The sequence below is a fragment of the Elephas maximus genome, chromosome 10 (genome assembly GCF_024166365.1).
Source record: "Elephas maximus indicus isolate mEleMax1 chromosome 10, mEleMax1 primary haplotype, whole genome shotgun sequence".
Lineage (NCBI taxonomy): Eukaryota > Metazoa > Chordata > Mammalia > Proboscidea > Elephantidae > Elephas > Elephas maximus.
Window position 1 is genome coordinate 22,399,136 of NC_064828.1, and position 12,217 is coordinate 22,411,352.

The 12,217-nt window shown below is 41.6% G+C and overlaps 1 protein-coding gene across 2 annotated transcripts in view; it reads right to left on the reverse strand.

Moving 5' to 3' along the window:
* The window catches only part of FMN1 (formin 1), a 490,439-nt gene that overhangs the window by 168,350 nt on the left and 309,872 nt on the right, over window positions 1-12,217 (reverse strand). For both annotated transcript variants that reach the window (XM_049899606.1, XM_049899607.1), the window contains 3 exons: window positions 8,808-8,869; window positions 6,451-6,539; window positions 535-664 (listed from right to left, as the gene is read on the reverse strand). In XM_049899606.1, coding sequence (XP_049755563.1) covers window positions 535-664; window positions 6,451-6,539; window positions 8,808-8,869 — 281 coding nt within the window. The remainder of the gene's footprint in view (window positions 1-534; window positions 665-6,450; window positions 6,540-8,807; window positions 8,870-12,217) is intronic.

Sequence of the window (12,217 nt, forward strand, 5' to 3'; positions counted from 1 at the left end):
ATTTTCTTAGGGAACTGGGTCGTTGTGAGGAAAAAGCCAAACCCTAGAATTTAACTTCATAATGACTGCCAGTGTGGTTGAGCCAACAAAATTTTATTTGCCAGTCATTTATTATCATTATTTCATTAGTCAATTCTCTAGAATCATTTATTTTACCATGTAGACACATGGTTTGGGTAGAATGCAAAATCTCATTTGCAATCCAGAAAACAAGCTAGACAATTTGGGCTGGTTTTAAGAGGCCGGAATGTACATTGGTACCTTTGTGGAATATTTAAGAAGAAATCTCTTAAAGTGTCATTTTTTCCTCCTTCTTTTCCCCAATCTCAGTCTCCATCTCCTTTTCTCTCTTATAAACTCACTCATTCTCATACTTGAGCAGGATAACCATCATAATTATACTTAGAAAAACACATACTCTTAAGTTCAAAAGGTTTTCTGCAGGGGATTCTAGTCGGTCTCTTCCCCCTCCCTACTTCCTCCCTTACTCCCAATGAGGGCAAGGCTATCTTTCAAATTAAACAACAAACATACCTTAGAAGCTCCTGTGATGATTTCTACCTTTCGGTGCAAGGAGGTGATACCCTCAGAAAAGACAGATCTGAAGATTATACACTGGGCACGTTCAGCAAAATTGGGGATCTGGGCTAACTCGTGTAAAAATCTGTAAAGATAAGAATGAATTATCTAGCTTCATATAGGCTCTCAAGGAAAAGAAAAAGGCCAGCTGGAAAAACAAAAGGTATTATAGGCAGACTCAAGAAACTTTGAGGGTATGTGTTCGGTTAACAACAGAGCTACTTTTTCATGGGTTTCTATGATGATGAATAAATAGATGGTAGATAAATGATTTTAGGAACAGAAAGTTAATGAAAGTATACGGAAGCACAACAACTTATCTCCTGCTACTCTAGTCTTTAGTGTATGAGAAAAATTACACAATAAACTTTCTTTATAACACGGTATTCTCTCAGGGTGTCTTTATACAGGAGAAGTAAAGGGGTAAAGGGAAGACTTGAGGCAATAATGAATGAGTTTCCCATATATGGGTTTACTTTCCTACTGCAACTCAGCTGTACAGACATAGTTCCTAGCTCAGTGCTTAGAACAGAACACGCACTCGCTGAGTGGACACAATCTAAAGTTTCTTAAAAACTATGGCAAGACGGATCTTAAAGGCTAAAGGTGGGTACTGACCCTGCACACAGTAGCTCACTGTCTGAGCGGTCGGGCACTGGTGCCCTCTGCAAAATTACGTTGGAACAGCTATATACTCTCCAGTCCAAGCATCAGAAGAAGGGGTATAAACTAAAATTGGTGGAAACTGCTGGACACGAATTCAGCAGAGAGAATCAACTAGCAGCCATTAATTTCATTTCAGAGTTGAGATGGCTAACAATTATTTCTGAAAGTCTCGGTCAATGCATAATGTCATCGCCCTGACATTCTGCAGTCTTTCACCAAGAATGCTTTTATACAGGAGCAAAGTTGGAATACCCTTCTTTGCATATCCAATGAAACGTCCTTGACTCGTATTCTTTGCCTCTTTTATCTTTAGGAAGACTTGGGTTTAATAAATTTCTAATTACCAGCTGTTTTCCTTACTTATTCTAGGAACCCTGGTGGTGCAGTTGTAAGCTCTTGACTGCTAATTGAAAGGTGGGCCGTTTGAACGCACCAGCCACTCCCCGGAAGAAAGATGTGGCAATCTGCTTTGGTAAAGATTACAGCCTTGGAAACCCTATAGGGCTGTTCTACCCTATCCTACAGGGTCACTATAGCCGGATCATAATCCTTTCTTCTTTTTTTAAAGACAGTTACGACGAAACAAGAAATAAAAGAAAACATACCTTATTTTAAAGCTCTACAGCTCTATTTACGAAAATCACATGATGAAATATGAAAGCGGAAACCCACAGAAATTCTGTACTAGGACAAGGAAAAAAATTACATATTTTGCTCTATGCATGAATTTTTTTTTTCCCCATAAAAGCAGCATTAAACAACTATTCCCAGGGACTGAAATTAGTGGTATCACCAGTTTTCACAAATGAGTGGGAAATAAAAAGCTCGTGGAGCTGGTGGCACTTGGTCCTGTGGTTATAATCAGATGGTAATAACAGCTGCCTTGAAGGTAGCACCCTGCATTTTTCTCCTTTCATATGTGACCATAAGACACTACTGCCCAAGCAGAACCTGAACGGATGTATGCTTCCTGGTTAAAATGGACACACAGTGAGGGAAGCGTTTTCCTGAGATGGCCTAAGAGAAGACATAGATCAGCACCTCAGCTCATCAACAAGGACAGGGATAAAAAGGAAGACATGCTGGATGCACGATTACTTTAACTAGTATCAAGACAGGAGGTTTAGGACCAATATGAAGACCACTGGCTCACCAACCTCTGCTGTCCAGGAAAAAGCAAAAGGGGCAGCACTGCAGGGCTCCCTAAGATTAAATCCTGACTGAGATTGGGCAGGCTTTCGGGGGGAGCTTAAATTCCAATGTCTTCTGCAAGGAGAAGGGTCAGAAACATATAAACAGAGTTGGAGGAGGAAGGGAAATTCAGGAATTTTGCATTACTTTTGTATAGGACTGTAGGAGATGTGTCACTGAAAATTAATTCTAGACAGCATCAGTCCTCAGGAGTTTCAGTGAAGCACTCACTGTGTGTTAGGCACTGTGTTAAGACCTGGGGACATAATCCTAATTAACGCACAATCCCTTCATGAAAACCTGAAAAACAAACCAATGGTTACCATGGAGAGTGAGTGGTTAAGTGGCATCGCTGATGGAGTCTATAATGGGAGCTTGAGATGCCATACACCTGCACGTAAGGCGGAGCCCTGGAGGGAGGATGTCAGCCAAGGCTTCCTGCAGCCCCCTGGTCCTTGTGCATGGCAAATGTGAGAAACTGCCAAGCAGAGCACAGGCAGGCTGAATGATATTTGTGGGAGCAGTGAGTAGAGGTTGGGTGCTAAAGAGGTTTTGTGTTCTAAAATAAGAAGTTGAAAAATTTTCTGCATGAATGAAGGGTTTTAAGAAGAAAAGTGATACTTCAAGCTTTTTGTTTTAGAAAATCACCATGGCAGTGGCTGGGCTGATTGATTGGAGGTGGTGACGGACTTGAGGCTGGAAGACCTATTCAGCCTTTCCTAAAATGTTCCAAGAGGGAAGTAAGAAGGCCTATACGGTGAATGTAAAGGAGCAAATGGATGAGGAAGCTATCGAAGCACAAGACCCAGAGTAAAGAACAATCAAGGCCTTTTGAGAAGAATCTAGGATGACTTGGGGGTTTCTGGCTTGGAAGATATGAAATACTGGAGGAGAAAATTTGGAAAAATATGATTTTCTGTCATTTTCACCCAAAAATAGCCATGCAAAGGCTTGAGGAAGATCATCATAGCTCCTTTCCCATTTATCTGGGCAAGTCCCAGAAGTATAGGTTATCTCAAAGGCTGTGAAGCAAGGGTCTGATAACTATCTTATCTCTCCAACTGTTTTAAACTCTACCTTTATAGGCAGAGAGAATAATTCTCTTAAATATCCCTAAGCATAAAAAAAAAAAAAATTTTTTTTTTTTTTGGAATTTAGAAATATTTATAGATTGATTTTCTTGGGTTAGCCTATCTTTATACCCTATGGGCAGTAACAGAGAGGACTAAATATCCCCCCAAGAAGCCACAAGCAAGGGATCTTTCCCTTCTTTCCCCAGTGCAGACCTACTTCCCTAGGCCTGTAACTTCAGTCTGTGTATAAGAGAGAAGTTCTGAGCTGTGGGTCACACATTCCACAGCAGCTCCTCGGCTGATAAGTGTATTGATGCAATGTGACCCACTGCTTCTGAGGAGCTAACACTTGGTTTATCGTTCTCTAAACTCCTGAGTGGTATTATCTCAGGTGTGTCTTTTTAGTTGAGGCTGTGCATACAGCATCGTTTCATGTTGTAACCTATGTCTGTCTGTGGATGAGTACACTAATCAAGCCTTGTTTTACAAGTCAATGTGTCTTCTTTGTGGGGGCCCCAGGGCAGCTGTGGACTCTGAATGAAGCACCCCAAACCCAGCAGAACCTTGCCTCACTTTACCATCAACACAAGACATGGAGCGAAGAGAGTCGAGGACCATCCCTGCAGGAGGTGGTTTCTGTCAGGCTGGTCTTAGGCATACGACATCTCTGTGAGAAATGGTCTTCTAAATCTGGCACTGGGGTGTAAGAGAGCTGATGAGGTGAGTGATGAGGACAGCCTCTCCACACTATAATTTACAGGTCCGGGCACCGCAGGGCTCAGGAAATTGCAATGCTAAGACTATAAATGATTCATATTTTCCAGTATGTAAAACTTGCTTATAGTCAACTTACTGGAGCTAATGGCAAATAAATTGCCAGAGAATCAGCCTCTGGTATAAGTCAAACAAATGCTTCACTGTGCACCAAACATGGCATTCATTCCATGTGACTTGGCCCAAGCACATCACCTCACCAGTGCAACACACGAGTCCTCTTTGTTGCAATGGCTTTTACTTGTTCAGAGAGCCATTACGATGACCAATACTAACTTTTTTTCTATCAAGATCATCAATAGAGAAAACAGCAAGAATAAGTTGTCTGTTAATTTTTCTGTGTCCTGGAAATTAATCTTGAAATATAATGCTACAAAGGCAAAGGGGAATACTTCAGGTAGCAGAATAGCACAATGCCTCCCCCACTGTTCGCTTTGCTGGGTAGGCCACTCCCATGGCTTGAAACAGGGATTGGCAAGCTACAGCCCACAGGCCAAATCCAGCCTATAAAAAGTTTTTGTATGGTCCATGAACAAGGAATGGATTTTGCATTTTTAAATGGTTGGGGAAAAAATCAATAGGGAGATAACATTTTATGACATGTGGAAACGATAAGGAATTCTAATTTCAGTGTCCATAAATAAAGTTTTATTGGAACACAGTCATGCTGATTTTTCTATGTGTTGCCTATGATTTCTTTCATAAAATAATGGCAGGGCTGAGTATTATAACAGACTGTATGACCAACAAAGCTTAAAATATCTGGCCCTTTACAAGGAAAGTCTGCCAACTGCTGGCTTTAGAGTATGACTGCCCAACTTGATACAGCTGGCACTAGTGAAATGCTCGATAGGCCCAATTGTCCCCAAACACTTCACCATGGCCTAGTTGGTGTCCAAATATCCCATTACTAGTCACTTCATTATCAGTCATCAGCACATTAGCAGGAATTAACTTACTATATTAAGAGCAGAGCACAGGATTGGTGGGGGTGGGAGTTGGTAAGAGAATGGTTTCAGGAAACTGAACAGAGGGGCATAAGGACCCCATCTGCACTGATTCACAAAATTCCTAGACCATGAACTAACTTTGGTGGGGGATGGGTTCTGGCCCACACTCCATGTGAGAGCGACTCATCCAAGGCTCCCAACGTCATCATGAAGGTTGTCAATACCTAAGTAAACCTAGATGCCACTGCCACTAGTCACTTAGAAACGTTCTTCTGGGCCTGAATGTCCAGGCCTCCACCAGTAGTGGGGAAGCTTTAGAGAACCCAAGGGCAAGGTATGAAGGCGTCAGTGCACTCCACATAACCCTGGACACCTCTAGAGCTGGCATGTTACCCTGAACCTGATCACTCAATTTCTTCTTTCTTTTCCACCTCTGTGCCTCATCTCCAGGTTGAGAGGAGTGATCTGAAGTGGACATGAGGCATTCAAGGCAGCAACAAGCAATGGAGCCTCTGGTCACTCTGGACCTATTCTAATTCTTACAGAGTTCTGGGTCCTGAAAGGCTGGGTGGGGTCCAGGGGCTGATCTGTGGCTTGCAGGCTCCAGGAAGTCCAGCCAAGGATAGGAGTCACGCGCTAGAGTTTTGAGATTACGAAGAGGGTGGAATGACACTTCAAATATAGTAAACAGATCTAAATAGAGGAGGGACAGAAGAACAAGCACGTGCAAAGGGACGATGGAAAAGTCACATTTAAACTGGGCATAGCAGGTGGAGCCACTGAGGGAACGCTGGCTCATTTAGGCTGCATTTACCGGATAGGGCATTTAGGAAAATTAATTTGAATTCTGTGGCTCTGATGTCATCTTTTTAACTGCATCAGCAGAACCTTAAACAGAGCAATGCCTTCTCCCTTCCTTGGTTACCCTTTTGGCCAAAATGTTTAGTCTAGGAGGAATTAACAAGTTGCAAGAACAAGAAAGGGGAGTGATGAGGGGGCAGAGGGAGGGGGTGAGATAGAGTATCCAGCAGCTCAGATCTCTGGGCTGTTTTCCTGGCAGCCGGGTCATGCTGCTGCATGCAATAGGTCACGGGCATGACGTGTTATGACTTAGCTCACAGCACAACTTAGCCTTGGTTATTCCAGGCTCGGAGGCAGGAAGATGCAGACCACAGCTCTCCTCTTGGCCTAACAGAAAAGTGTTCAAGTGTCCTTACTGTTCAGGTTTATCCAGCAGTTTCAATTCTTCTTCTTTGGATGTCTCATAATACTTTCTTATTTTAACCAATTCATCCTCTTGGGCTCTCTGTATTGAAATAGAGAAGGAAAAAAAAAAAAAAAAAAGGCCACTGAGAATCTGCACAAAGTAGTGATCTTAAAGTTTGGTCCCTTGACCCCTGTCACGCATCACCTGTCATTTGTTAGAAATGCTTCAGCATAACTTGTTAGAAATGCAAATCACTGTCCATACCCCAAACAGAAGAAAGAAATTCCGGGGATGGGCCCAGCAAGCCCTCCCATGCTTCTGAGGCATACTAACGTCTGAGAATCACTGGTCTGATGCAAATGGTCCTAACAAGTGACCTGAGCTGGACGCAGAGGCCAGGGCATCTGATGCTATCTTGGAATCCCCTGTACACAGATATAGGGCAAGTTGTCCATAGCATTTGTTTCCTTACCCCCAGAACAGCCATCCTGACTTACACAGATCCTCGATTCTTTTATTTCTAGTCACCATTGTCCCTTTTTCTGCATTTGGAAAGCACTCATTACATAACTTATTTTGGCATTTAGTCACACACTTTCTCAATTTAGGGGCCCTGGTGGTGCAGCAGTTAAGTGTTTGGCTGCTAACCAAAATGCCAGCAATTCAAATCTGCCAGGCGCTCCTCAGAAACCCTACAAGGCAGTTCTACTCTGTACTATAGGGTCGCTATGAGTTGGAATCGACTCCACAGCAATGAGTTTTGTTTTTTGTTTCTCTTCCCTCAATTTCTACAACTGTTTCAGTTGTGTGCAGCTTGCCTCTACTATGAGCTAACAAGTACTGACCATGTGCATGGCGCCGTGCCCACAGTAATGACAAAACGTATCTAGAAGACTTTCACGAAGTCCTTTAACATCTATTGTTTCATCCTCATTTTATAAATGATTCCACTAGGGCTTGCTCTAAGTAACTGGTAAATCCCACTTTCCCCTACTATACTGGGCTGCCCTCCAGGTGCTCCATAAACGCACTATTAGTCCCTGGTGGTTTGATGTTGTGTGGTTTCCTGTCTATTCATAGAAACCTCACTAATAGAAATTAGTGAGGAGTTCCCACCCAGATATACCAAACGGCTCCTGGTATATATAAAGGGAGGCACCCTGGTGGCTCAATGGTTAAGCCCTTGGCTGCTAACTGAAAGGTTGGTGGCTCAAACCTACCCAGTGGCTCCACAGGAGAAAGACTTAGCAATCTGCTTCTGTAAAGATTACAGCCAAGAAAATCCTATGGGGCAGCTCTCCTCTGTCACATGGAGTTATTACGAGTCGAAAAATCTACTCAAGGGCACACAACAACAATATATATAAAATGAGCAGGGAATTGGCAATCCCACCAGGCCTGGAATATTACACTATGGATATTTTCTACAGAAGAGACTTAAGGTACCAGGGGACCATAAATATTGAAATGAATCATTTTTTGAGCTCATAGTGACCTCAGCACACTACAGAGCCCCAGGCAGCTTCCTGGGAAACACCATTACTTAAGTAGAAGAGGATCTGGTTCAATCCGTGTTTTCACAGTTAGTACATCAGAACAGGTAACAACTGTGGGCATTCTGACTCTCCTGTGTCATCTTAAGAGAGCCTAGAGGTTCTACTGGTTATTTCTACATATAATCCAAATCAAAAGACCTTATATGTGTACAGTGCTGTTGACTTTTCAAAACACATTGCTACTGCTTTAAATATTGATTTCTCATTTAATACTCATATACACACAAAAAATTAGGTAGAACTCATTACAATCCCCATTGTACGAATGATCAAACAGGCTTAGGGAGTTCAGGTAACTGGTCCACTTAGACTTCAAGCCTAAGATCCCAAATACACACTCATCATTCTATACTGCTTCCCACATTCAGCGTCATCAGCTCATTCGATTTGTAGTAATCATCCAAGCTGGTACTAACACCCCCACTCCTCGAAAGGAGACACAAGTGTATAGTGACATTAAATAGGTAGCTTAACTTCACTGTGATGGTAAGTAACAGGGCTGGGTTCCATGGCATGTAAGTGGTCTTCACCTTGAATCACCTGTAGGTGTGCAATGAGATTTCCTAATCCAGATCCACAGTGGAAGCTAGGAACCCAGCCCTCTTCTCACGCCTAGTCTCATTCAAACTTGTGTTTCTGTACTGAAATTTCTTATGCAAGGTGAGAGTCCTTACTACCAAAGAATATGAATGGCTCAGTGATTTTTCAGGTGGAAGGAGTCACGTAGAATCAATTTTTAGACCTTAACATTTCTGATTGGTGAAGATGTGGCAGGACAGAAGTGTCAGCTTTGTACGTCTTTGACACTCACGTTTTCATACAGGGCCGCCAGCGTCTCCAGATCCACCACAGAGTCATCCACATTGAAAATGGCTGCCAGACATCCAAAAAGAAGAAGAAAAAAGGAAAAGGGATTTGGTTAGACCTCCCATACCAACACTTTCTCCAAGTTCAGCTTCCAAGCAATATGATAACACACTTTGTTACACATGTTGTGCCTTTCAACATGTTCCAACTCCCCTTCGTTTTGCATCAGAGGGCACAAATGAAAAGAATCAGAATGGTTCCTATCAACGGCCTGAGCCTTGGCCCTGCCTTGTTTAATTCCTCAAGCTCTGTGTCCTTTCTGCAGCTTAATTTAGGCTCCACAGGAGAAGTGTTTGTGCTTTAAAACTAAATCAGTTTGTAAGTTTGAGGCACAATTTTAAATCTTCCTTCCCAGCTGGTAATTGAAGAGATTTAGTGCCTAATGCACCAGAACTGACTCTTGCCCATTACGAGGAAAGGGTGGGGGGAGAGACAATGTTAGCAAATTAAATGAATTCGGGCATGTGATTTGAGGCACCTTTCCATGGCCATTGCCAACATCTTGTTTGGGTTAAAAAGATAAGAAAAAACAATAATTGCATCAATGGCAAATTAAGATTATGGAAACCTCCCATGAGCCAGTCTTTAAGGCAACTTCTCATTCCTACGGTTTTATTAGGATTCTTGTTATTCCGTATCTTAAATAACTCACTTAGCTATTAATTAATGTGCATATTATTTCATCTAGGGAGGCTCTTACCCATATGTACTGGGGCACAAACACTGAGATTTTAAAGCCATAATGGCTTTGACTCTCAAAGATGTTTGGAATGGGCAAAGTCCACATCTTTAAATAATTATTCAAAACTAATAAGGTTTGTTCCTTCAACTCTACCTCTCTTCTCTGACTTTACACTGTGAAATTAACCAGCACGCTAGTAAATTTTCTCTGTGGCAGGCTAATTAATTTTATTAAAACAACCGGTGATATTTAGAAATGTCTTAAAATTTTGCTTGTCCACCATTACTCTGTTCACTGGTATTACATGTGCTTTTTGGAGAAAGTAGGGGTCAAGGTAAAGGGTTGGTTGGTTGTGGATTGTTTTGCTTCTTCTGTAGTTTAGAATCATATAAGCCCCTTTATATCATTTTAACAAAGTTAATCAACTGAGCTGAGGTCAAACTCTATACAAAACACTGAGAAATGTACTTAAAATTCCTTCACAGGCCACCTTCTCTAACTTACGAGTTAGTCAGCAAGCTATTCCCAGATATGTGGGGTTGTGAGAAAAGAAGGGGTTAATATGCTCATGACAAAGTGAGTCCTCTCAGATTCCGCCAAGACAAAAGGAAAATTACACTTCCAAACAGGCCAATCTGAAACCACTAAAGAAAAATGTAGTCTGAGGAAAAAAATGAAAGAATTTACCCTCCCAGGACTGTTATTTTATGTGTGGAGATGATACGAACTCACTAATCTATCAGACAGACTATAGATGTTTAAACTTCTAATGCTTTAAGACAAAAACAAAATGGCCAGGAACAATTCCTGCTTTATGGAAATTCCAATATTCTCCTACAGAAATCAGCTAACATGAATGCAAAAGAGAAGATAAAATTCTAAAAATAATTTATCTGAAGTTTTTACATCTAGACTAATCACTATGAATGGGAACCGACTTGATGGCAACAGGGTTTTTTTTTTTTTTAACTAGTCACACATCCTAGGTGCTATACACGAACTACAAGCTTACGATATAATCATGGAATCTTAATTAATGAGAAAGTGAATGATCTGTGGGTATCTTTTCTCAGTAAGTAGATCTTTGGTTTTAAAAAGCTCATCAGCCTGGATCTCAGATACACAGTTTCATGAGATATGTAGTTGGTCAGCAAGTTTTCCTCCAGTGTGCTAGGTAGTAGAAAGAAAAACAAACAAAATGCCTAGTGAGGATCAGACCAGAGGTTAAACATGGGCCTTGGAGACACTGATCCACCCATTCACCTACCTATCCCTCGAATAAATAATTACTGAACGTATACCGATGTCTAGAGACTGCTCCAAAATGCTCTGGATACAGAAGCGTATACGGCATGTAAAGTACTTTGTCTCATGGAATTTATATTCTAGTGTGTGGAACAGAAAATAAATGAATAATTTCAAATGATGACAGGCTATGAAGGAAGTAAAATAGGAAAAGGCACAACATGAGATAGGATGGTCAAGGATAGCTTCTTTGAGGTGGTGCCGTTTAAGCTAAAACCCAAAGAGGTCAGTTTGTGAAGACCTGGGAGAAGGACATCTAGGCATCAGTTCTTTTTTTCTGATGAAGGAACAGAAACAGGCACAGAAAAAGGCCAACACGGCTAAGGGCAGAGGGTAAGAGAGTGTAAGGAAGTCCTGGTCAGAATATTCAATCCCTTACTCACTTGCTATGTGATCCTGGTAGGTTAAATTGTCCAAGCTTCAGCATATCTGTAAAATGGGGTTTACACAATGTACTGCAAGTACTGAGGTCCTATGTACAAAGTGCTTAGCAAATCACATGGATCATGCTATGAACTCAAAATGGTAACTATGCACTATGACTACTATGATTTGAGACATACACATTGTTAATGTGCTTTAATGTTTGTTAGTGCCTTATCTCCCTTAACACATGTAAAGAATTAGAAAAAAAAAGACTGCAAATGCTGAGTAGTTGAGTTATGCTATAAATGCAACTTTCAAGAATTCTGGGATGCTTTTTTTTAGATAAGAGTAGTTGCTACTAAACCCATTCTGTCCTTTAAGACTTCACTGAAGGTCCAACTTCAGCAAGTATTATTGAGGGCAGAGTCAGATACACAAATAACTCCAATCACAAAAAATAATGTATCAAATGTTTTAAGAGAAATCGCATACCTCTGGGTCCACTGAGGAAGTCACCTAATTTCTACTTCAGCCTTTCCCATCAATCCATCCCTTATCATACCACCAAGTTATTATTATTATTTTTTAAAGACAGAGTCTCAAAGTTTGCTTTGCTGTTTAAAGCAACTCAGAGGAGTCTACTTTAAATATTGGGTGAATTCCAAACTCCCTGGGCTGCTTTTTAAGCCCATTCCTTGCCTGGCCCCAAGCTATACTTCCAATCTCATCTTGCACTACTTCCTCCATGTGCCCTATGCTCCAGCCACATTGGGCAATTCCCCATTCCTGGACACTCCATGGCTTCCGCCCTTCCCACATCACATCCTCCAAGGCCCAGGTCAAATGTTCCCTGCCTTGTAAGGGGACCCTTGGCCTTGGGTTTATTAAATTCTCACTCCTGTCCTCCGCCGTGGCATTCACTCATATCTGACCCAGGGTGAGGGCAGTAGATTTTAAGAACCTGTATTATGGCACGCTGTATAACTCACAGACTCCCTCCT